This window comes from Fusarium falciforme, chromosome 3 (assembly GCF_026873545.1).
Source record: "Fusarium falciforme chromosome 3, complete sequence".
NCBI lineage: Eukaryota > Fungi > Ascomycota > Sordariomycetes > Hypocreales > Nectriaceae > Fusarium > Fusarium falciforme.
The window spans coordinates 264,188-289,066 of NC_070546.1; the positions used below are offsets into that span (position 1 = coordinate 264,188).

The 24,879-nt window shown below is 50.7% G+C and overlaps 9 protein-coding genes and 1 pseudogene across 10 annotated transcripts, besides 1 other annotated feature; 6 read left to right on the forward strand and 4 right to left on the reverse strand.

Annotated features, from left to right (window-relative positions):
• Positions 1-658: 658 nt before the first annotated feature.
• Positions 659-2,308, forward strand: NCS54_00339600 (Hypothetical protein; the record flags this gene model as incomplete). The annotated part of the gene is made up of 5 exons (XM_053148971.1): positions 659-864; positions 913-1,346; positions 1,402-1,548; positions 1,604-1,819; positions 1,875-2,308. The coding sequence occupies exons 1-5, from the start codon at positions 701-703 to the stop codon at positions 2,306-2,308; spliced, it is 1,395 nt and encodes a 464-aa protein (XP_053004946.1). The 5' UTR covers positions 659-700.
• Positions 2,309-2,915: 607 nt separating this feature from the next.
• On the reverse strand, positions 2,916-5,041 carry NCS54_00339700 (Hypothetical protein; the record flags this gene model as incomplete). The annotated part of the gene is made up of 8 exons (XM_053148972.1): positions 2,916-3,144; positions 3,203-3,455; positions 3,506-3,642; positions 3,696-4,154; positions 4,207-4,378; positions 4,429-4,668; positions 4,722-4,754; positions 4,807-5,041. The coding sequence occupies 8 exons, from the start codon at positions 5,039-5,041 to the stop codon at positions 2,916-2,918; spliced, it is 1,758 nt and encodes a 585-aa protein (XP_053004947.1).
• A 3,625-nt stretch (positions 5,042-8,666) lies between these two features.
• On the forward strand, positions 8,667-10,506 carry NCS54_00339800 (annotated as a pseudogene). Its single transcript has 5 exons — positions 8,667-8,781; positions 8,833-9,290; positions 9,342-9,957; positions 10,006-10,201; positions 10,251-10,506.
• Positions 8,667-10,506: a sequence feature.
• A 33-nt stretch (positions 10,507-10,539) lies between these two features.
• On the reverse strand, positions 10,540-12,735 carry NCS54_00339900 (Hypothetical protein; the record flags this gene model as incomplete). Its single annotated transcript, XM_053148973.1, has 1 exon — positions 10,540-12,735. One exon carries the CDS (start codon positions 12,733-12,735, stop codon positions 10,540-10,542), a length of 2,196 nt encoding a protein of 731 aa, XP_053004948.1.
• A 1,423-nt stretch (positions 12,736-14,158) lies between these two features.
• Positions 14,159-15,327, forward strand: NCS54_00340000 (Hypothetical protein; the record flags this gene model as incomplete). Its single annotated transcript, XM_053148974.1, has 3 exons — positions 14,159-14,203; positions 14,262-14,546; positions 14,602-15,327. 3 exons carry the CDS (start codon positions 14,159-14,161, stop codon positions 15,325-15,327), a joined length of 1,056 nt encoding a protein of 351 aa, XP_053004949.1.
• A 393-nt stretch (positions 15,328-15,720) lies between these two features.
• Positions 15,721-16,492, reverse strand: NCS54_00340100 (NAD(P)-bd-dom domain-containing protein; the record flags this gene model as incomplete). Its single annotated transcript, XM_053148975.1, has 2 exons — positions 15,721-16,281; positions 16,340-16,492. The coding sequence occupies 2 exons, from the start codon at positions 16,490-16,492 to the stop codon at positions 15,721-15,723; spliced, it is 714 nt and encodes a 237-aa protein (XP_053004950.1).
• A 288-nt stretch (positions 16,493-16,780) lies between these two features.
• On the forward strand, positions 16,781-18,619 carry NCS54_00340200 (Zn(2)-C6 fungal-type domain-containing protein; the record flags this gene model as incomplete). The annotated part of the gene is made up of 1 exon (XM_053148976.1): positions 16,781-18,619. The coding sequence occupies one exon, from the start codon at positions 16,781-16,783 to the stop codon at positions 18,617-18,619; it is 1,839 nt and encodes a 612-aa protein (XP_053004951.1).
• A 200-nt stretch (positions 18,620-18,819) lies between these two features.
• NCS54_00340300 (Hypothetical protein) lies at positions 18,820-19,690 on the forward strand (the record flags this gene model as incomplete). The annotated part of the gene is made up of 2 exons (XM_053148977.1): positions 18,820-19,243; positions 19,290-19,690. The coding sequence occupies exons 1-2, from the start codon at positions 18,970-18,972 to the stop codon at positions 19,688-19,690; spliced, it is 675 nt and encodes a 224-aa protein (XP_053004952.1). The 5' UTR covers positions 18,820-18,969.
• A 485-nt stretch (positions 19,691-20,175) lies between these two features.
• On the reverse strand, positions 20,176-21,745 carry NCS54_00340400 (Chitinase; the record flags this gene model as incomplete). The annotated part of the gene is made up of 5 exons (XM_053148978.1): positions 20,176-20,563; positions 20,614-20,990; positions 21,047-21,270; positions 21,318-21,610; positions 21,663-21,745. The coding sequence occupies 5 exons, from the start codon at positions 21,743-21,745 to the stop codon at positions 20,176-20,178; spliced, it is 1,365 nt and encodes a 454-aa protein (XP_053004953.1).
• Positions 21,746-23,333: 1,588 nt separating this feature from the next.
• NCS54_00340500 (NmrA domain-containing protein) lies at positions 23,334-24,278 on the forward strand (the record flags this gene model as incomplete). Its single annotated transcript, XM_053148979.1, has 1 exon — positions 23,334-24,278. The coding sequence occupies one exon, from the start codon at positions 23,334-23,336 to the stop codon at positions 24,276-24,278; it is 945 nt and encodes a 314-aa protein (XP_053004954.1).
• Between the last annotated feature and the right edge of the window lie 601 nt (positions 24,279-24,879).

Below are 24,879 nucleotides of genomic sequence, written 5' to 3' on the forward strand. Positions count from 1 at the left end.
GAAAAAGCTTGCATGCACTTGTCACGAAGGAGGCTGAAAAGTTTATCAACCTACGTTAAGCGCGTCATGATGTCAGACATCTTTGAGGCTGCTCAGGCAACACCGCACTGATCTGATCACAGCTGCAAGATTCAGATCGTTGATGAACGTGCTCTTCCTGTGGGAGACGTTCGAGATGAGCCCTGTGGAGAGCTGCTGGCCATCAGACGACAAACGGCCTTTGAAGATTTACCAACCTGTGGGACCATAACGTAACCATTACTCAATTTCTATCGCCCAGCCCTAGAATTCGGCTGCATTAAGCCCCTGCAATCATGAACCCCGGCAGTTGGGTCATTCGATGTCTTGGCCGATCTCGTTCTAGGTCCCTAGCCCAGGAAGATTTGCTAAATAGCTTCATCTACATATCAAGGCCGAACTCGGTGCGCGGTATCATCGGCATGGCCCGAAAATTCGCTCTCTGTGGGTCAACTTGACTCGGCAGGATGTGATTGTTTTTTTCTTCTTAATGACCGGTGCCGGCGGACCGCCTTCGCCCCCGGAACCTTCTTTAAACCTTTGGGGCTGCATTTTTCTCTTTCTCCAGAAATCCAATTTCTTATCTAACTACCCCGCAGCCAACTTGGATTTCGCCGAGGACTTATAAAGGAAGTGTCCTCACGAACGTGTATCGTTGAACCACACATTCCTCAAGAGCACAATGGCAGACTCGCAAGCACCGAAGCATCACGATGCCATCCCAGACGCGGAGAAAGCTGTCAACAATGAAGCTCCTCCTACTTTCGACACCGCAGTAGATAGCGGTAGCAGGGTGTTGGATGGAGAAGACGGCGAATTGATTGATTACAAGACTCTGACGTGGTGGTAGGTACAGTCTTGCGACTGTGTCAATTGGTGCTGACCAAATCGCAGGCAAGGAGGAATCGTCTTGATTGCGGAAACCGTCTCCCTCGGAATTCTTTCGCTCCCTTCAGTGCTCGCCACCGTCGGCCTCGTTCCCGGCATCGTCCTGATCCTCGTCATGGGCTGCCTATCGACATACTCTGGTCTCGTCCTCGCCGAATTCAGAAAACAGTACCCGTTCGTCCAAAATTTTGGAGATGCCGTGGAGGTTATCGGAAAATCGATTGGAATGGGACGCGTCTTCCAGGAGTTCTTTGGCTGGGCGCAGGTTATCTTCCAGGTCTTTGTCATGGGCAGCCACCTCTTGACCTGGACCATCTGCCTGAATACCCTCACTAGCAGCTCTACGTGCACCATTGTGTGGGCGGTTGTCGGTCTGGCGGTATTCTGGGTTCTCAACCTACCCAGAACTCTGAAGTATACGAGCTACATGTCGATTGCCTGTGAGTTTTCCGCTGGCGCTACATCCTTAACATATAAGCTGACATTTATCTCTAGCCTGCTTGTCCATCACGACAGCGGTTCTCATCACGGTTGGAGACGTTGCAGCTGAGCGGCCCATTGGCTCCGGAAGCTTCCACATTGCGCGAGAGCTTGGTTTCACAAGCGCATTCCTGGCTGTCACCAACATCGCCATTTCTTTCTGTATGAGCGCCCACATCCGTTCTGCCCCGCATCATCTTTCTAACATCTTCTCTAGCGAGTCACTCTTGCTTCTTTAGTGTCATCGCCGAGTTCAAGAAGCCTGAGGATTGGCCCAAGGCCCTGGCATTCCTCCAGATTGTTGACACGACTCTCTATCTCCTCGCCGCCATCGTCATCTACGTTTTCGTCGGTCCCGATGTTCCCTCGCCTGCCCTCTCTGCCGCCGGCTCGAGCACTATGCGCAAGGCCATTTGGGGTATTGCCATTCCCAGTACGTTACTCACCCTCCCCTGAATATTAAATGTTTCGTACTGACATCGAATTAGCCATCGTTATTGCTGGTGTGATTTACGGTCATGTTGCCTCCTCCTACATCTTCTCCAGGCTTTTCCGCAACACCAAACACATGGTTCGACGAACAAAGCTTTCCAACTTTGCCTGGTTCGGCATCACTTTCTCGACCTGGGCCATCTCCATGGTGATTGCCGAGTCCATCCCCATCTTCAACAATTTGCTAGGACTCATTTGCGCCCTGTTCGCCAGTTGGTTTTCGTATGGTCTCCCTGGAATCTTCTGGCTTTGGATGCACCATGGAAACTGGTTCAAGGATTGGAAGCAGACATGTCGATTTGTTTCCAACGTGCTTCTGTTTCTCACTGGTCTGCTGATCTGTGTTGTTGGGCTGTGGGCATCGATTGAGGCCATTGCTACACAAAGCACCACAAAACCATGGACTTGTGCAAGCAATGCGAAGGAGTAGGATGGAACTCAGTGTGTCATGTTGTTTTACAGGGTGTTTGGTTTAAATTTCGTCTTTTAGCAACGAGGGAATGCATTCCTAATGAAATCACTTATGATCCATATTAATAGATTCTAAGAACTGATATAAGACCACCTAATTGGAAACCTATCTATGAATGCCCCATCTAGACATTGCATTGCGTGTCCTGGCACGCGGGTAGGCGGGCTTATCTTCTACCTCTATCTTAATTGTTCTTGGTAAGACCAGCTAGTATCCTTCGTATATCTTCTAATATTCTGTATCTTGAACTTTATCAAAGCTTATCCCACGTGTCTCAGAAGTGTATTCAATGTTGACTCCTACAACTAGATAATAATCAACAACCTCAACTACTTGCACAGGACTATACTGAACTCGAAGATGCTTTCCCATCCCATCTATCATCTTAGATAACTCGACGTCAGCTGTTCGTTGAGAATACAAGAGCAAGAGGCTGCATTGACATGATTGAACGAAGGATGAATTTAATTGCAGGATATATATAGCAGGGACACGTTCTCTCCCCAGGCATTGTCTTGCAAATTTCAGATTGACCACCCATCTTGCTCCCTCAACTCTTCTCCGATTACTCCTTGCCCGAGTCTCCCGAGCTCGGCACACGCCTCTGGCGCAAGTTACCAGCCTCATCGTGCTCCTCATCCCACTTGGCGACTTCGGCGTTGGGGATCCTAACCAGGCGATGCGTATTGGCTCCGTTATCATCAACATTAGTGATCTCAGTGCGAATCTGGTAGCCCTTCCACTTGGGCAGGAGGTGCATCCAGAAGACGTAGTAAAGGCCGCAGATGATGACACTAAACCCGGTGTTAGTATCAGGACATGGGGGTAGTCAAAAGAGGCGAAAGTACTTACATAGCAATACCAACCACACAGTAAGTGGCGTACCAGAAGCTGACATCTCCAGCATAGGGGCCGCCCTTAGGAGGCCACCAGGGCATAACAAGAATGAAGACCTGGATGAGGATGTAGAAGATGACAGCCACATGCCAGGCCTGGAAGTCATTGGTGTTGATGCCGGCTTGCTTGCGTCTTCGTCGAAGAACATAAACTCCCGCAGCCATAGCAAACTTGAACATGGCATCTGGGTAAGTACCCAAGCTCACAACTAGAAGGCATATTAGAGCAAAACCTCAACGCGTCACAAGGTCCACGTACCGAAGGTGAATGCATCACCGGCTGAAGGAGCAACAATCATAATGAATGTAAGCACCCATTTCACAAAGTATGGGCCCAAAGGCGTTCCAAAAGGCTTCGTAGAGACCCAGAAGTTGGTAAAGGGCAATACACCTTGCCTGGAGGTCGAGGTTAGCACAACCCTCCTTCAACTTAGGGACCACCAACTCACCTTCCAATCTCACGGATCATGCGTCCAGAGCCAATCAACACGGCCAAAAGGTTACCAAAGGCGCTCAGAAGAACGAGGAAGTTGAGCACGTTGGCGGCAGCCTTGCTTCCTCCGAACAGCTTGGAGAAGAAAACGGAGGCGGCGATTTCGCTAGCCTCAGCAAACTCTTCCTTGGGCACGACGGCGAAATAAGCAATGTTGCAAAGCATGTAAAGGATAGCCACAGTGAGCAGAGAAACAGTGCCGTTTCGCTTGAGAGTAGGGATAGGGTTCTGGATCTCGTTGACGACGTTGAAGGCATTCCAGTATCCGGCATAGGAGAAGACGATGCTGACGAATGCACTAGCCAGATCATTACCATTGGGCGTTTCACCTTCGAAAGCGTTGCGGAAGTTGGCCTTGGGATCAGGAATTCGGTCGACGTTTCCACCAAGGACGACAAGACCGGCGATACTGATGCTGTAACATGTTGTTAGTGTCCGAAGGAATGAAAGGCAGCAGGTTGACGAACAAGACCAGAGTGAGGAGCTTCAGTGTGCCGATAAAGTTGACCAGCCACAATGAATACTTGTTGCTAGCAACCACGAAGATGACGGCGAGGGTGTAAGCAGCAATGGCCACGCCTCGCATCTGCCACTCGCTAGGTGTATCGCCAGTCATTCTCCAAAGATACCTAGAGAGAACTAGGCGCTGTTAGTCCGAGAACCCCGATGGAAAATCCGAAATGACGTACCGACTGCGTTGCTGCTGCTGAAAGAGAGGATGACCGACTGAACGGCAAAGGTGACGGGGAAGAAGTGCTTGGGCCTGGGATAGGCCTGCTCGAGGTACACCACCTCTGAACCACTTCGGTTGGGGAAGTAGCTTGCCAGCTCCAGGTAAACGGTGAAACCAGCGGCAGCCATGAAGAAACCGATGACCCAGATGAAGAGGGCCAAGCCGACGGAACCAGATCGATTCAGGATACTCGCAGCTAGAGGTTGTTTAGTATGAGATGATTCAATGCCTGTTATTGGATAGTCTTACGTGTAGAAAAGATACCAGTTCCAATCATCATGTCTGTACCAAAGTCAGTGTCGGTCCTCCAACGACGAGGCGAGATGCTACTCACTGACGTTGAGAAAGATGACAGTGAGCCATCCCACATGATACCCAAGGGGAGACTTGGACTCTACCGGAGCACCAACAGCCTCCTGATAGGACGGCTTGGAGCCGTTACCTCCCTTGACACGCGTGTATGCGAGGCCACCATCGTGAATGACAGAGGGCTCAGAGTCGCTGGCTTCGGGGTCGGCTGAAACATGGGCCGTGCTCTTGGAGCCGTCAAAAAGGCCTGCGAACCCCATGGTTACTGCACGATGTGTGACAGACAACAAGAGGAAGAAGTGCCGGCAGGGCGCGATGTCTCGCGTGCTGAAGTTGTTGCTGGCTTTGAAGCGCTGAGGCTGAAAAGTGGCGATGGGATGAGACGCTGAAACGCAGGAGCAGAGTCCAAGATATATATTCAATTTGAGATACTTTGAGATACACTTTACGCCAATATCGCCGAGAATGACACAATCCTCCCCAAGGCCATAAACTTTGCCATGGACCCTGGCAACCTTACTCTGTACGCTCTCGACCAACACACATGACCCCACAAACTCTAGCGGTTCGAGGTGGGATCCCGACCATGCAGGCTATCTGACTTGCCTGCTGCTAGTGGCACCATCTATTCAAGGGTCGGTCATACATAGTATAGCCTTTGTGCCTGGGTCCAGGAGGTCAGATTGTCTCATCTGGGAAGCTCGGACTTGAATAGTATCAATGCAGCGACAATAGATTGTGCTTTTACAGTGGGCTCTACGGGGAGTGTCAATGCCAAAATACCGCCACTGTCTTCCACAGAAGCTGTAAATGGCATGGATTTTCGTGTGTTGCACCACAGCCAAGCACACAGTCGCACTGCCAACTCAATCTGATAACCCCCAACCATACACAAGACCTCGCACCTACCTGAATCCCTTTCGCCTTCAGATAACGACGCGATTAGAACTTAAGCTCCTTCCAAAAAGAGACGGTCGACGTCGTGTTCAGAAACATTGGCACGAAACGACAACCAGTAAAACGCACCCTGACCCATTTTCGCCATAGCTAGGATGGGATGAGGTCATGGGCAAATCTGAAGCTCGCTAGTGGGATGCCCGAAAATTGACCGATAACGACATCAGAAGTCGAGATAGCGTATGGGTAGTTCTAGATTCCCCTACCCCCGAGCTAAGGGTCCCCAAAGCGGGCTAGGCTAGGGGTACAGCTTGGGAACCCGGGGCTACGGGGGGATGGGCAGACCCGGATATGCTTGTTGGTCGTAAGCTTGGCAATAACTTATTCGGGAGCCAAGATCTCGCCGTGCATCCTTCGACTTCTCATCGTCTCAGTGGGGGCGTTCGCCCAGACCGTGGCGCGTCTTGACGTGCGTTGGCAAGCCGCAAGATGACGACAGCGAAACCGTCTCATCTAGTGGCCTTTCAACGGCAATAATGCAATGGCTGAATGGCTAATGTGGTCTTGGCCATTGGCTCAAGATGTCTCGGCAAGCCTCCCGTTCGGTTTAAGCTTGGTGGGATGAACGGCCTCGTGGCGATGGTGATGGCGCGTTTCCGAGGCTTTTCTACATGGGGTTTAATGGCAGGGCGAAAAGTGGAAGTTCGGCACCGGCTGAAAATAGGATTTCCGATTTCCTTCTTATAGAATTCTCAGGCTTGGCCGAAGCTGGCATAAACAGCGCATATGAGCCTGGTGGAAGCAATCGATGCATGTGCGACTCTCGGTCACACAAAGCGAAAAGATGGTGCGCCCCCATTCTCAAGCATTTTTCATAGACTCGGAATGATCATCTATACAACCAAAAGACCGACCGAGTGGCAAGACAAACTCTCCCAGCGGCCGTTGCGAGTCTCATCCCACGCGATCAGCTCAGATCCCTACCTGACTCGCACTTCATCTCTCCGGCTTGCCACCAACTGACACCGGGGAAAGCCCACTTTCCGGGACACCATACCCTCGCTCAGCGCGGAGTCGGGGTCCCCGCTATTGGGTTGCACATCTAGGCCAAGGGTGGCCCCAGCAAGCAGAGACATTCCGAGAAAAGCGGTCGCCGCATATGGGGCCGAGTGGGAGATCATGAGCTTGGCACAACACAATCGTTCACGGTCCCTCCACTTTCCTGCAGGCCTTGAATTGACTACAATCATCTCGTAATGCTTGACCTTGCTCTCCAAGATCTGACAGGTTCGAGCTCTCGGTGTGTTTGCCAGAATTGCGACTTTGCCGAGGAATCCTTCAGCCGCGCTCACCGAAAAGGGGGGCCAGGGAATACACAAGACACGCATTCCCATCACTTCGGCTCTTCCGATCGATTTTGAAATGACCGTCCCAATTGCGGCATATCCCACTCTATCCGATATTCCAGGTTCACTGCAACAATGACGAACAGAGGATCCTCCGGTTGCATCATTCGCTAGATCAGTCCAGACTTGTATCGCTCGACCCATACAGATGGACCCAATAACCTTAATTCCAATGCTTAACGTTGTTATGGGTCGTGGAGTTGTTCAGCTTTGCCACTTACAAATTAAATCATCAAGCAATGAGATCGGGAGAGACCTCGGGTCAGTGCTTGGATAGTGGAAAGACGACAGCAATGGGATGTCAGAAGCGCGTCGTCGACATGTCCCCCTATGGAATTCTCTTGTCTACGGCGAGGTCTCTTTTTCTCTCGAGAACGACCGAAATTGAATGTCGATGCGGAGTAGAAATCACAGTGACATGGTTCACTCAACACGTATATCATCGTCGGAATCGCATAATTTACGCGATTCATCTCCTCTTGTGATCTGATTCACTTGAAGTCAAACTTGCTCTCACTCAGAGCCGTTTTATTGTTCAATCTGATTTTAGTTAACATGGATGGTTGTCAACTTATCCCCTCGGTATGGTGAGAACGCGTTGGCAGTGTATGTCTGAGGAATTGATTGCTTAGGTGATACCGCAACAGGCATGGCGTCCAACTAATACGTATAATTTCTTGCGTCCTTATTATGTCTGCTATATGTCTGCTTCATCCTCCCTGGTAAATAGTTAGCCGTTATGTACCTTGTGAGTGCAACAGACGCAGGCGTGTGCAAGCCGTCCAGCTTATTTATTGTTTATCTTGATTAGATGCTCTGTACTAGCTTATCGAGTCCTTCGAAGTATTTTCACTTCCGATCCCCATATGTATTGCCATTTGAGCGTTTTCGTCCATGTTGGACACTGGATTGCAACTGAGAAGTCTAGATCATCCTCTGGCATGGAGCCGGAACCTGTGCTTTTGGTCTTTTTCTAGCACAACCATTCACATCTACCTAAAAAACGAGATATGAAAAACCCATTACACTTTGAACTATATATGATCTTAAACAGATATTAATATTTATGTTTTAAGCCCAAACTCGTGGTTCTATTCCTCACAATTTTTCTCCTTGACCATCCTCTTGATCTACCCTACACCGGCAGATCACGAGCTCGGGATTACTTCCTTCCGTTGCAATTTTTAGCAACTTTGGCCGAGGAAGCTCGCGTTTACCCCGCACAGAGTGGGCCTGGGGAAGGAGCCACGGTCCACTTTCGCCGAGTCTTGCTACATTCTTCAGCCTCTGTCTATCACACTGCGACAACGAGAACCGAGCCACGGGTGCGTAACGGCATGCCCTCTTTAAAAAACCCCTGTTCGGAATGCAAAGGTATGAGCGATAAGCCATCATCTATGGTAGGTCGGCTGACTAATGAGGGTTCTCCGAGATAGGGAAGCACCTTAAATGTAAGCATCCCCCTGTATGCAGCCGGTCTCCTGACTGCCCGCTTGACATTCAAGATAGTTGACGGTGTCTTACCGTGTTGTACCACCTAGGTGACGATGATATACCTCAATGTAATCGGTGTCGAACAAAGGGACTACAGTGTATCCGCCCAGGACGGAAACGACCCTTCAGACATGGCTCCTCTGCGAAGTACGACGCGCAATTTCCCGAGACACAAAATTGGGTCAATAGCAGCGCAAAAGAATGTGAGACTGATTGCCACCTTTCTGTTACTCAATGCTGATATATATACATAGTTAGACTCCATACTGGACCGAAACGTCCAGCCCGGAGGATCGCTGCAGAGAGGGACACTAATGCCCGTTTGACGTCACCCCCCATACATGGGGATAGCTTCTCTATCGATGACAGGACGGATCTAGCCCACATTCAAGCGGAGGCGCCGGCCGCATTGACACATGAACCTCTTGCCACGGCAGCCTCACCGACAACTCCTGGTAGTTCTACCATCCTCCATTCTGCAGGCTCGGATGGCATGATACCATCGCCATCAAGTGTTGAGCACCTTTCACATTCAAACCCATCAAACTATCGGCATGTGCCTGCTCAACACTTGCCAGTGTTATCGCAGCGAGGCCCTTCCTGGGGCGGTATACTCCATAGCCTTGAGCCACCACAAGACAAGGATCGACCGTTGGATGGTGTGCAAGAAGCTTGCCTACTTCGATACTACGTCGAGGAGCTCTCACACTGGGTAACTGGATACGACCTTCTGGTCTAAGAGTGCGTACTGACCGCGCTATAGTTCGATCTGGTTGACCCTCAAAGACTCTTCCAACTTCTCGTCCCCGAACGTGCCAGAAAATATCCCCCTCTTCTCAATGCAATCTTTGCCGTTTCAACACGCCGCATGTGTCGCGTCGCCACCTTCAAGACACCTCAAGGAATCGTCTACCGTGGCCAACACCTACCGAATCTCACCCCAGGCGCCGCCGTCGAGTACATGCTGAAATGCATCCCTGTGCTCAAGGAATTCCACACAACTAGGGACGGGGAGGCACGCGAGTTGATCGTGACAACAGCTGTAGTATTGCGCCAGTTTGAAGAGATGGACGATGAGGAGGACGACGATAGTACCGCTGATGCACCTATGGATGAGCGAGTCAACTTCCTGGCGATCCTCAATGCTGTGCTTCGAAGTCTGACCTCGGATGACTTGGTTCACCACCGAGAGCTTTTGAACGCGTCTTATTGGATAGCGTTGAGACAGGAGGTCTACTACGCCCTTCGAAGAGGGTACTCACCACAAATGGTCGAGCCACCAGCCGAGTGGGCAGACATTTCACCCGCAAACAAGCTCATCTTCCATACCAGCCAGGTCACAAAGTGGCTCTTTGAGGACAAGTCTGAAACTGGTTGGCGTGAGTTTCATTCTACCAAATCCACTACGATTCACTGACTTCCAGTAGAAAGGTTAAAGGAACAGGAGAGATATCTCGAACAATACGTTGTAGGACGATTTGCCCCTATCCTTTCCCGTCCCCCGGATAGGACGAAAGGGGAGGTGTTCCCGACGATATGGTACGCGTCAAATATTGCCCTCACGGGTATGCAGCACATGATGATGGCCAAGATGATTCTGGTTGCTGAATCGCCATTCCTCGGGTGAGGATTCTTCCCGGATCTTCTCTTAATCGCCACTAACCCATGACAGACGAGGTGATGCAGATGCCCGTGCAGCTTACCGAAGAGCTGAAGGTGACGTGAGGTCCTTGGTACTTGACGTCTGCAGTACCGCCGTCCAACATCCAGAAACACCGCCAGCTCTAGTGAATGCGACCCTGGCAATTCAGTTATACGGCAACTACTTTACAGACCCGTGGGAAAGGGACGCTTTGAAAGGCATCGTGCAGATGTTCAAGGACTGCCAGGCGTGGCCTGTACCAAAGGCGCTACGGGCATTAGATTAAGCAATGTGGAGCATTGTAGTATTAATCCTCAACTTAACCAAACACTTCAATCATAAAGTGATACTCTAGCTTGCTTCCATCTTGACGCCCTCTTGTAGAGAGTTCACGACATTTGTCTGCCAGGATCTCACCGACAACCGGTGCGCCACAGTAAAAGACGCCCACCTTCAACTCTTCATCTTCCTGGTCAACCTCATCCGATTCGCTAGTCTTTTCTCTTTCTTGCATCCGCTTGCTGGCCCGGAACTTGAGCATCTCCTCATAGTGCTCATCAAGAATCTTCTCAAAATCCGGACGACCAAAGTGAGTGGGGTTCAGCAAACCAGTTAGAGGAGAGGCGGGATGCTCCTCGGTGCGGTGCATCTCAAGTAACCAGCGGTAGACATGAGTAGAGATACCCTTGCGCTTTGCTGTGACATGGGTGTTGATGCGGATATCGAGGTGCGGGTGAACCTCGTGCTCACGATGCCACTCCTGGCTCCTCGAGACGTCGTTGAGCAGATCAGAGAACCATCGGAGGTAGTTTCGGTCACGAACCATCCAATGAAAGTCCACGCGGCGATAGTCTTCTGAGAATGTGTGCGATTTCTCAGCCTGGGGCTTCTTGCCTTCATTCAACACGTCTGGTCGGACAGCGTGTTGATCTGGCTGACTCGAGGTGTCGTTAACAGTGGCATCCGAGTCATGACGACCGCGCGGTGCATCGTCACCCGGGCCGCCGTGGTCCAGATCATCGTTGTATTGGAGATCAGCGAGGATGCCCGAGAATGGGGTGACCCCAATACCAGCACCAATGATGATGGAATGGCTGAAGTCGTAAAACCGCTGCGCTGGAGCACCGAATGGCCCATTAATTCCGATCTCGATGTTGCACTCGCCTGATTCACCTCCCAGCTGACGCAGTCTCCCCGTCCAGTTGCCATCTGTCTTAATATGCAGCATCATCTTCTGGCCGCGACAGAAAGAAACCGTGAAGGGATGCCACTGAAAGAAGCTGATCTGTGGTACTTGGAGAAAGACATACTGTCCTGCCTTGTACTTCCAAAGCCGCTCACTCGGAATGACAGCCGTGATTTCAACAGTTTCTTTGTCCAAAACCTTCATCGTGGCGTTGATGCGATGAAATCCTAGGAAGACTCGCACGATTCGCTCAACAATGACTAGAAGCGTTGGGAAGGCGAGAAAGTAGCCAAACATGGGCCATTGAAGCAAGGCAGCAGTTCCGTGTGCCATCATGAGGCCGATAATCGGGAACATCAGCAAGTGGCCCAGCTGGAAGATCTCGTAGTTCCACCTGCGAATCTGAGGGATACTCAAGAGTGATAGCAGGTAAAATAGGCCAAGAGCTGTGATGCCCGTGAAGCCAGGCAGTGATCGCACGTATTCGATATAAGGGCGAGGCACCATATCAGGCCCAAGTACATCAGCAACCTCTTGTTCGTTCGCTCGGTCGCTACCGTGCACAAAGGAGCCTGTCAGATGGCCAAGCGCGTGCAATGTCGCGAGAAGCATGGCAACGCAGGAGATGCGGATGTGGAACTTTTGAGAAAGGTCCCAGTTCAGGAAGCGCGAGATGTGATACGACCTTCGTAGCCATGTGGAAAAGTAACGGGACATACTGAGGATGAGGAAGAAGAAGGTTGGATATAGTGCTCCGGCGCATGTCTTGGCCATGACGACGCCCCAGCCGAAAGCAGCCCGATATTGTGGAGTTGTTTGGTACTTGACCAGCTGCCATACGCCAAAAGCGCATTGCAAAGAGATGACGAGACCGATAAAGACAATCTCTGGGCCGTGGACTGCCCAGTACGAGCGAATCCTCCGCCAACCTGGCAGACGCTTGATATAGCTCTTCTCATCCTCCTCCTCCTTCTTGGCCTGTTGTAGGGACGGGATCCTCCACTGGCGGACCAGCTTGGCAAAGTCGTTCCTCGGAATGCGCTCAGCATCGGAGCCCATGATACTTCTCAGAAAAGCATGTCGAGCGCGGTTGTCTTCGCCATCGTGGTCGCGCCGTATGACATGATGGGAACTCGGCTTGGGAACGAGTTCATGATGGGTTTCGTCGAGCTTCCTCTCGACTTCTTCGTAGTTGATGTAACCATCCCCATTGTGGTCGAGGTCATCGAGAAATTCGTCAATCTCTTTGTCGTTGAGATATTGAACGTGGGTTGAGGAGCGGACTGGGTGGCCCGCAAGGGAGTTTGGTGAGTCGCTTCTGTCTGCCATTGAGAGTGCACTCGATAAGCAGGTATGGATTTGAAGAAGAGATAATTTCCAAGGGAAGTGTTGAGGGTTGGAGCGATTATAAAATGCTGGTGCCAGCTAGAGTCAAAACGAAAGATGCCCTCATACCAAGCCCGCGTACGTCAACATTTCTTCGCGCCAAGACCCCAAACGCTTGCCAAAGCAATGCACCAAGTCCCCCCCAAGAGACGCCGGGATCGATAACCCTGATTCCACGCGCTTGGACTCTCTGCTGGAAACGAGAGGGACCAATTACGAGAGCCCGATAAGCTTGAAGCATTCGGACAAGCTTGTAGGCAAAGCTTGGCGTTGCTTGGCTTTTGCAATCTTATTTTTCTTGGTGGTCGATGATGACGCAACAGACTCATGGTGCCAAGGCTTGGAAAACGTCACAGGAGAAAGTCGCGCGATAATGACTCCAATGAGATCTATCGGTTTACAATTACATAGAAACTTTCTTGACTCAGGTTAATATTTTATCTCGTCTTTTTAATTGGGAAAATGTCACTCAGTAAGGCCTCTTGAGAGTTGGCCCGCCAATGAGAATATGGTCCGGGGTGGTTTCACGCTCTATATTGGCGAGCCCAAGAGTGTCTGGGAATAAACAAAAACGTATCTCAATTCTCTTTAGAGATAAAAGACAGTGCGGACGAGGAAACGATACGAATGATGTCAACTTACTTGTCGTGTCAAAAAGAGCCAGCTTTCTCTAGCCAGTGACAACCTGTCTTTCAGAAGAGGTCTTGGTGTTATTAGTGACGAGCCGTAGCCCTGCACCCCACAAGCTCTTACCTCGCGGCTGTTGTTTCCCCCCTTTGTATACTCTTTAATATCAGCCGTCAATCCTTGACTCTGCGGCCATCAAACTGGTCTCATGATCAACCATCTCCACTGATATGTTCCCCTGAGCTGTCCCATGCTGCCTCACTCACAACAAGTCTCAAGTCTTTTTCTAATGGCATTTAACAATCCCAATAAAGAAAATTTGTGCGAATTGCCATATTCGGGCTATCATCTTGGGACTGAGACGTGTGGTATTGTTGATGATTCCTCCAAGATTACTTGATATGGAACCTGGCGCCGACGGATTACCCAAAGAGGCAAGTTCCGAAAAATCTCAATCGCCGATACCTACCAAATAAAGTAATATCTCATCCTCCTCATCCACTTACACGACGCGCGTTGTACATCTCGTTGACCTTCAGTAACCCTGGAAACATTTCGCAAGGCAAGTCTATCCGCGATGGAAATTTGCATAAGCCAAGTGCATGGGGAGGAGAGACAACTATAAAGAAGGCAGAGACTCCCAGTCAAGCAGAGACAACCAGCACCTCCTCAGTCATCCTCAAACCGGCATCTTCAAGAGAACTCAACCTCTTCTTCAGACACATTCACTCAAAGAATCATGTCTCAGCCACTCAATATTGCTGTTGTCGGCCTTGGTCGCATGGTCAGTAGTGGTTCTTTTCCTCGAAGTCGCTTAGAGAACAATCCTAACACATCCACAGGGCAAGCGACATGTCCACACGCTCTTGTATCGAGTTCCTCATGCCAAAGTAGTAGCTGTGTGTAGCTCTACGCCTCATGAGGTCGAGTGGGCAAATGGGAATGCCGAGTACAAAGAATTTGGCATCACTGTTTACAGCGACTACAACGACATGCTCAACCATGCTGGACTCCAGGCCGTTTGGGTTTCCACCAGCACCGATGTGCACGCTAGTCAATCTCTTGCAGCCATCTCGAAGGGCCTTCACGTTCTTTGCGAGAAGCCACTTAGCACGGACATGGCAGAGGTACAATTTTTTCGAACACGTCAACGTCTTGCCCCGACACTGACTATTCTGACAGGCTCAAACTGTCGTCGACGCCGCCAAGGCGAACCCTCACCTCAAGGTCATGGCTGGCTTCTCCCGGCGCTTTGATGCTTCTTACCGCGATGCTGCATCCAAGATATACAACGACAAAGCCATTGGGGAGCCTTTCATGGTCCGTTCCAACACTTGCGATCTTCTCGACGAGACTGGATTCTTTGTTCGATACGCAGCTCGAAACGGAGGCATCTTTGTCGACTGTGCCATCCATGATATCGACCTGTCGCTTTGGTACCTTGGCAACCCCCTTCCCAAGGCATGCTGGGCCGCTGGCACACTTCAACACCATCCTGAGCTGAAGGAACTATCCGATGTTGACAACGCTGTCGGTGTCGTTGAATTCTGGGGTGGCAAGATTGCCTACTTCTACTGTTCCCGAACCCAAGCTCACGGCCATGACGTGTGCACTGAGATCACGGGTAAGACGGGCAAGCTATCTGTCAACGTGGTTCCCAAGGCCAACAATGTTGTTCTGGCCGACCGCCTGGGCATCCGACACGAGGTTCAGCCTGAGTACTGGCAGAGGTTCGAGGACGCATTTGCAGTGGAGGCCAACGAATTCGCCGAGTCGGTCCTGAAGGGCAAGCCAGTCCCTTTGCCGATTGAGGGTGGAATGATGGTTATGAACATTGGTCGGGCGCTGCAGCATGCACTGCTGACTGGAGAGGTTGTCAAGTTTAGCGAAAAGGGAGAGCGCCTGTAGAAGAACGCAGCTAGCGATAGCCGTTTGCCATTCTTGGTTATGTCACGATAAAGGCTTAAGAAGAGTGCATATTGTGGGGATAATGACGCTTCAATCTATGAGCATGAGAATTGACCTTGACTAGGTCTCTATATAAGAAGGTGTCTTTTGTTAATGTGACGCATCTGTTCACTTCTATGGTGTTCGACGCTTTTATTCTGTCGATGAAGGAGATTGAATCAAAGCTAATAAATAGCGAGTATGTTTAAATATGCTAAAAGATACAAGCGTTAGGAAATTAGAGCCGACAAACTCCCCAACACAAACCAATATCAACAATCCCTTCCCTGGACGTGAAAATTGCCAAATCATGCCGTCCCAAGCCAGGATAGTGTCGAACAGGTCTGAACAGCCTCAGCTACCCGCCAATTTACTCACTGCGGGCATCTTGCCGATCCAGTCTGTCAATCCTCCTTCAACGGCATCCACAAGCCACCTTGCCAGTGCTCCTCGTTTCTGCGACATAGTCCAACCCGTCTCGGCAATCCAACCCACAAAAGCCTTGCCGTCTTCTCTATCCCTCTTCCAGCTCTCATGATCGGATCCTCCGGGGATACCGGCGATGCGGAATATTGTCCAATCTAGGCCCTTGGCATCCTCCTCGAACGCTTGGCTGATGTTGATGATGGTGCGATAGGCTCCACCAGCAACAAGACGCACGAATGTGACGATACCATATCGAAGCAAACTGCGGGAATCTTCTGGGCAGACGATGGAAAGGGTTCCCATTGCGTAGACGCGTTTTACGCCGTGTTGGCGCATTGAGGGGAAAAGAGAGTGTCTATAGAAGTCGGCCAAGAGGCTTGGATCCTGCTTCCAGCTGCTGATGTTAGGTCCAAGAAGTGACACTACGACGTAGCTCTTGGACACTGCTGTGGAAATGGCTTCGGTGTCATCGAGTTGTCCCTCGATTATCTAGGACTGGGGTTAGCGTGGGGGCACACTTGAAGCCAGGATACCTAGGTAGACTAACTTCGATTAGTGGGCTAGAAGACACATCTTCTGGGATCTTTGTGGGATTTCTTGCAAAGGCTATAACCTCATGATTGCGATGAATGAGCTCGCGCAAGAGGCAAATGCCTGCAGGGCCGGTACCTCCAAGGACGAGGACTTTGGATCCAGGCATGGTCGGGTTCTAGGAATGGCGACTAGGTACGAAAGAAAAGCGAAGGAATAAATGAGTCGATTCCAGAGGACGATTGAATACCTATTTATAAGTAAGTACCTGTTTATTAATACCGGCTGTAAATGAGCTCATGAGATTCGACTTGCGCGGGTAAGCGATCCCGCGCGGGAGCCAAGTTAGGCGGGAATTGCGTGCTCACGTGGTGCTCTGACGAAGTCCTCCCGCCCGGAATCATCTCCGCGCGGAGACTTGAGTCAAGGGGCTGCCCAACCATACTTCTTCACGACAATGCCTCCCGCAGCAAAGACAGCAGCCAGTTGCTGGATCTGTCGAATCCGGCACAAGAAATGCGATGAATTACTACCAAGGTGTCAAAACTGCGAAGCCCTGGAGCTATCATGCCTCTACAGCGACGACAAGCCGGCATGGATGGACAATGGGGACAAGCAGCGCGAGATGGCCCAACGCCTCAAAGCTCAGGTCAAACGCAATGCAAAGGAACGCCGAGGCAGGCGGATGATCCAGAAGATCACGAGAGAGATTGAGGGGCACAGTCCGTCAAGTCCGAGCAATCCGCGTTCCTTATCTCCCAGTCGAGATGAGCACTCCACGGCCAGTATTCAAGAGTCAATCACGGTAGACCAAACAACGGACCACCAACTCTCAGATACAGACGCTACTACTCCGGCTCAGAACTTGCCATTCAATACCTCCCCTACGGTTGAGGGCTCGAGAGGCCCCATACAAAGGGACGGCCCAACTCATGATTTCTTCGGCTCCGGATCAGGACCACTGGTTATCCAGAACGAGCAGGATCTACGCTTTGTCACAGCCTACACGGACTACATCTTCCCTCTTCTGAATCCTTTTTACCGTCCAACCTTTCTTGAAGGGGGCCGTAGCTGGCTTCTGGTCTTTGCCATGAGAAACACAGAATCATGCCAGCTCGTCATCAGCCTGGCAACATACTTTCTCTCAGTTGTGCCCATCTTTCCAGGCCCTGGCCACAGAATGTGTTCATCGCATACTTGGCAACAGGTACAGAGTCAATCTGACCTTGCAGTCAAGGGCATGCAGCAGAGGGTTGAAGCGATAAGCCGCTGCGGTGTTTCTGGCAATCTTTTGCAAAGCACTCATTTATTAGGCGACATCATGTTGCTTCTCAAGTTTGAAACTATGGCGGGCTCTTCTTCAAGTTGGAGAGTTCATCTCTATGCCGCGACTGTTCTCTTTGAGCAATTCCTCTCATCACCAGACCTTGACGACGACATTTGGAAGATACCGTCTGACGTTGAAGAACTCGTCTCAAAATCAAAGTCGGCGCTCTCGACGAAAGAGGCGCACAGATTTGAAGCTTCACAGACTGCATTCCGGTTCTTCAGCGCGGCCGTCATAACCGCCGACATTATCGCCAGCACTGCTCTAGGACAGCTGCCTCGTCTTCGGGAGCACCATGAGAGGGTGCTGGGCACTCTAGAGAAGCCCCATCTGAACCTCGAGCATATCGTGGGCTGCGAAAATTGGATTATCCTATCGATCGCGGACATTGTCGAGCTTGACTTGTGGAAGAAAAAGGCTAAGAAGAGCGGCGCGTTCTCGTTGATGGACTTGATTCAGCGCGCCAGCAGAATCACCCAAGATTTGGATAATGGTCTCGCCAGTTCTTCTGGCTCAGACAATGAGAATACATGCAACAGGGACGGCATCTTTTCCATGTTCAATCCACAGCGCGGACAATTCCTTGATCACCACATCGTCACTCGCATCTGGGCCAATTCTGCCAGACTGTACCTGCTTGTGGTTCTCTCAGGCTGGCAACCCGGGAGCAGTGAAATACGGGAAATCGTCACAAAGAATCTTAACCTACTCAAGAACTTGCCTTCTCCAAGTTGGCTGCTCGCTTTGGCTTGGCCTTTTTGCGTGACTGGCTGTTTAGTCACAAAAGAGCAGGAATGCGCTGTTTGCGACATTTATGAAGCGACTGAGCCGTTGAAAAACATCGGACCGATTTCAGAGGCAATGGGAATTATTAGGCGCGTATGGGAACAACGCGAGGGACTAATCGGAGAGACATGGGATATGGCATCATGCTTTGGAAGCATGGGAAGGACTGTTCTGTTAATCTGATGATCTGACAAGCTGCGATAAGATACCAAGCACCAAGGCAAGATTACAAAGCGGCGATAACCTCGTTTCTTAGGTGGTATCGGCAATGGCCGAGGTATCAATGGTCGTATCAAAGACCCAGGAAACACGCAAGTGGCTGTTCCCAGCCCCGATTTATTCCAGCCTTTTTTTTTCGTCTGCGCTTTTTTTGTGGGGAGTGCCGACCGACGTTTATCCCGCTGAACCGCCCAAACCAAGTTCGGGGACTTGGCCGAGGGAGAGACGCGCCTTTTGAGTTTCAAGATCTCGAGCCTCGATTGAGTCTCATAACAATATACCCCCTTCCAAATACCAGAGATATAATCTTCACAATGGGCATCATCCGCAAGGCCGTCTTCACTTCCCTCCTCGGCACCTCCACCGCCGCCGCTTATCTCGCAGCCAAGAACCCCGTCATCTCCCCGCTCCCGCCTAATGATTCCATCTGGTCTGCCCGCATCTACAAGAACCACAACCCCAACCGCAATCCCGCCACTCAAGATGTCTGCATCAAGCGTATTCCCTTCAGCAAGATTCGTCCCGAGCTTCTCCAGAAGGATGGCGATCTAGCTCTCGAGTTCTGCCGTGGTCTGTGGAGTGGCTGGGGTGAGTAACCCGCTCATCTTGAGATAACTGTTGATTGACTTTCTAGGCTACGCTGTTCAGCGCAAGTACCTCGAGTACAAGTGGCGAGGTCCCGAGACTGAGGATCAGCTGTGGGATAATGAGCAGCTCGCCGAGAGCACCTACGACAAGGGAACTAAAATCACCGACCACTTTGAGGTTGTCGAAAAGACACCCACAGCCATCACCGTCCGCTGTGGTGACTCTCCTCGTAACCACGCTGTGCGACCTTCTGACGGTCTCTTCACCATCAGCGCCACCATTGACAAGCAGCGGGAAGAGGTTGAGCTGAGGCTCAGGAGCTGCCTCTTCTCCAGCGAGGGCAAAATCACTGGCATCAAGGGCCCCATGCCCCCTTGGATGGAGGAGCTGCACCAGTGGTACGCCCGGATCTGGTCCGAGACAGCCTCATGGAAGCTTCTCAAGTGATGAATTTGAAACTATTTTTATTGCAGTCAGCAGGGCGGCAGTCATCCATACGCTGCTCGCCATCTTCACTGGAGCCCGTTCACATGGTGCTCCAGACACTCGAGGCGCTGGACCGGTCGGAGACACTACTACGTTTTACAGAGCAATAAACCCAATTATTATGTCTATTATGGCACTGATACATCATACCGATTTCTTTACTATCTCCCCCATCAAGTAACTAATATCACGAGCCCTTTTCTCAGCTAGGCTGGCACATAATCTCAACAAGCAGAGCAAGGCAGTTATCAAGGTGAGTATTATGATAGAAGTCACCAGAATAGTCTATTCTATTATTAAGGAAACGTCTCGGTCAAGGCGTTTCGTCTAAGAAAGAGCTGGCTCGCCAGGAACGGAGGGTAGTCGACCAAGGAGTATACCAATGATACGTCCGAGGACAAAGAGGTTCATGCCACCCATGCTCCGACCTCCCTGTCAATCCTCGCTTAATAGCTGGGGTGGCCATAGTGACCCTGGTGCTTCTTAAAGTGAGAAGCCTTGGGACGTCCAGAGCTTTGACCAGAGAGCGTGTTGAATCCCTCGCGCATAGCGGTAAGACGGCTCCAATCCTGGCTGTCCTGAGCAAGACTCCAGGCAAAGATACCTCCGAGACCCTTGGTGGGGACCAGACCGTTGATCTTCTGGGTGATCAGGTCGGCGGTATCCCAGGTCCAGTACAGAGAGGTGGTGGCATCCCAGTACCACTGACCGCCAGCAGCGGTATCAGTCTTGCCATTCTCCATGGCAGTGAGGAAAGAACCAGAGATATCGATACCCTCGCATCGGCCATAAGCAGACTGGCAGCCAGTGCTGCAGTGAGCAGTAGAGTTGCCGCTGTATCACGTCAGAAAACCATCGATCTAGGTACACACAAGTCGACTCACCAGAAACCAAACTGACTGCAGCAAGTAACCTCACCACACTTGAAAGAGGTACCAGCTCCACAAGAACCATCAGGTGAAACAGTCAAGTTCTTAGGCGCCTCGACAAAGTTGGCCTTTTCAAAGGTAATGGTGCCAGACTTGCCAGTGTCGCTTCCATCAGCAGCCTCGAGGAGCTCAGTAGGGCATCCGGTGGGTTCGGTGCATTGGACGCCCGCCTTGGTGGTGAACCACTTGGCGTAAAAGGCGAATCCAATGTTGAGCTTGCTAGGCTGGAAGCCGCGGGAGATGTAGGCGTCGACAGCCTTGGCGGTTCCCTCGTAAGAGGAGTGGTGGGTGGTGACGCTATCACGGCGGTTCATGAGATCATAAGACATGATCTGTTGAACAGTTAGACCTCGCTTTAAAACATCTTCTGCATATTCCAGGTACTCACGTTGACGTAATCGACAACGGCGTTGATCTTGGGAACCTGCTCATGAGTGTAGGCAATCATATCCCGCTCAAGACCAGGAACGGCAATGGAGAGCTCCTTGTCACCAATGGCATTCTTGATCTCCTTCAAGAGCTTGGGGTAGCTCTTGATCTCGTCGACCTTCTTGGAGTTAGGGATACGCTTGTAATCCTCGCCGTTGCCAGCAGGGTACTCCCAGTCGATATCTTGGCCTGTTAGCCATGTAACCAAACACTTAGATAGTAGTACTTACCGACACAATCGTATCCGAGTCTGGCCAGGGTGTCTGCGACGTTCCTAGCGTACCTCTTGCGCGTCTTGTCCGTTTTGGCTCCGGCGCTGAAGCCAGCAGTGTCGGCCCAGCCACCAATAGCCATACAGACCTTGGTGCCATCGTCGAAGAGGGCACGGATCTCGTCGAGAGGCTTGAAAGGCTCATACTTTCCAGCAGGCTCGGCAGCAAAGAGCGAAGAGTTGGCAAAGGCGGTGATGACATGGGTGACACCAGCGGTCTGAGACTTGTCAGGAAGATTGGCAGTATGCCACCTAGAGAGAAGTTGTGAGAATAAAATTCGTCAAGGAGAAACGAAGCTCTCACTGGTCAAAGTAAAAGATGTAGTTAGGCGCAGCAGAGGCAGCAGTGGCCAAAGCCGCCGTTCCAAGGACGAGAGGAGAACGCATGATGATAAAGTATCAAGTAACCAATTATAACAAAAGATCAAAAGAGCGACTATGCACAAACAAATGAGTGACTATGCGAAAGCGAATGAGTGACGATGCTTGATGCTGAGGACGGAGCATTACCATGAGGGGGAAGTCCTCCGCAGATATAGTCACCGACGGGCCGGCACTGACCAGGATCGGTGATCAAAGATGATGATTTGACTTCCGTATGAGCTAGATTTGTTCAAGAGAGTTCGCGGTGGCGTGTGTCATTCAAGCAACTAGCTAGGATGAGACCCTTGCACGGCAAGCTTGGCAACATCGAAAGGGTCCCGCGGGCATGCGGGATAGAACCTGGAGAGAGGACACGGACTTTTGAACCGACGGCTCTTTCCGGTCTACAGAGTTATGCTTGTCCAATGAACACATCATCCTGGCTTGGCACCCAAAGACCCCGTGGGCTATTGGCCTCCTGTCAACTGCTCTATCCCACTCTGCGCCCGAGATTAGAGAGCGATGATCCTTTAATCCTTTATTTAACAAACTTTCGTGCCTTATTAGCCTGTTGTCCGGTAGTGCCGGGCCAGCATAACCAATATAGAGTTTCAGCATTAAGCTTTGCCAAGTGGCCCCTTTAATTTCCCAACGACCCGGCATTTGCGCTGCCCTACGGACAAACGTTGAAGCCCGAGCACGCCGGAGCCCCAGACCTTGATGGTCTTCCCTGTCGCGGAAGACGATAAGGCTTCTGGAAGCTTTCAAGTTTGGCCAAGATCTTGGCCATCCGACCACATCATATAAAGTTGACGCGAGTGTCTAAGCCATGATTGGCAGGTCGGTAGTTCTGAGCCGTGGCCAGGTTTATCCGTCAATAGGAGCGAGGGGCAACGTCATCGCGTTCCCTTCATCTGACTTGCTTTGTCTGGGGGTTTAATTAATCGGGTGATGCATGGCACCAACGGCATTGGAGTCGGGAGTGATCCGAGTGAAGCCAGACAGCATCAACTTTGACAATTTTCTGACCCGCTAGCAAAGTATAGAAGCTTGATGTCTAGGGATGAGTTGAAATAATAAAAGACAATTGCCAGGGTCCTTCTTTCGAGGTCGATCGTTATCCTTGCTACGCAGTAGATGCCGGCAACGTCCGACCAGCTAGTCCTAACTGAGGGAACCCTACGACGTTTTGATCGCCAGAGTCCATTTTTAGTAGATTTTTCGACATGAACAAAGAGACATGTTTGAGAATCTCGCCTTAACTATGCCTCAATTACTTCTTGTTGCTCTGGATAGAACACTCGACCAGTAGTTCAGACTTTACCTAAGCCCATCATTATTTTGACTTTCCAGACACAATTAAATACTCAGCTTACGAATGCACACAATATCGCCATGATGTGCCACCCTACACTTCAGTGAAGGTGTATTCATTGCCTCATGGGCGACGGTGATATCGGTCTTAACATCACGTCATCTTTCGGTGCATTAGTCAGAATAGTTGCAGTATTTCACCTCTTGGCTCCTCAAAAGATCAACCCTTCCCCTCTTTCTCGCATCAAATCTTTGCAACCTCAAAACCCAGCAGAAGCAGCAATAAGTATCTCCAGCAATGACGCAGATCGGCATCTTCCCCGCATCCGGGGCGCTCGGGACAAGCACGTATTCCCACCTCTTATCAATCGTGCCAAATAACCGGGTCACCCTCATCAGTCGATTCCCTGAAAAAGTACCTCAGAGGTACATCAAGGATGGGGTTACTACCCGAAAAGCTTCATACGAATCGAGCCTTGAGGACCTTGAGTCTGCTTTTAACGGACTCGATGTGCTATTCCTCATTTCGTATCCGAGCCACGTTCACCAGTACAGGACCAAAGTCCAAACTAAAGGAATTGATGCCGCTCACAAGGCTGGGGTCAAGCACATATTTTACTCGTCCCTTGGCTTCGCATCCCTAGAAAAGGATACTACGAAAGCAGAAGTGATGGGAGCGCATCTCGACAGCGAGGCTCATCTCAAAGCACTCGCACGCAAAGACCCTGGCTTCTCGTGGACCAGCATCCGCGAAGGTCTTTACAGTGAATCATTCCCCATCTACACTGCCTTTTTCGACATAAGGAATCCTTCCAGTGAGATTCTCATTCCTCATGATGGAACTGGTCCTGGCATAAGTTGGGTGAAGCGAGATGAACTGGGAGAGGCAACTGCGCGGCTCATTGCCTCGTATGCTGAGTCGCCGTCAGAATTCAAGTATATAAACCAAATCGTCACTCTTACGGGACCGAGACCATGGTCACTGGCCGAAACCGTTCAGGTTTTGTCGAAGGCTTCGAATCAAAACGTTCAGATCAGACAGGTCAGTGTGGACGAGTATGCCGCGCAGACGCAGGTTGCTGGGAGATTTGGATCCAAGGAACTGGCCACAACCTGGGCTACCGCGTGGGAGGCTATCCGAGCCGGAGAGACAGAGGCGGTGACAGAGACATTGGGGCAGCTTCTGGGAAGAGAACCTGAAGCTTTTGACACGACCGTTGAGGATTTGGTCAAGTCCAACTAGGAAATTGACTAGAAATCGAAATCATATTAAAAAGCTATCAAATTGCAGAGCAGAAGGTGCCTGAACAACAAAGTTAGCTGTTCAACATCTTAAAGAGGCTTAGTTGTGTGCTTACCATGATAGTCTAGAACAACAACGCCGCCTCAGCCGCATCTCAATCATATGCATTCGTGACCAAATCTGGCCTCCTCAAACCCCGTACACATTCATCCTCTCCCGTAACAGTCTATTTACACGAGATATCAATGCTTCATCTTACAGCAAGCTCAGCTCCACTTACAAATCTCGCCGTGCCCGATTACGGCAGTGGGATCTCAAAGGCTGTCCCAATCTACGAGAGACTACGGAGGCAGGGCCAGAAAGTTTTGTCCAACGCTAAAAACGCCGGGATAGTCATTTCTACAGCCAATTGCAGTGAGGAATATCCCGACCTTCCTTATACTCATTCCCACCTTCGACTTCAATGATTTTTCTCACATATAAGGGTATTCTCTCTATCCAGGCTTGGATCTTCTCTTGCGGCAGCTCCTTCCAAGCAGCTTCCCAGGCACGGATAGCTTCCTGCCGACTCTTAGGGGCTCCTTTCTTCGTAGTTACTCTC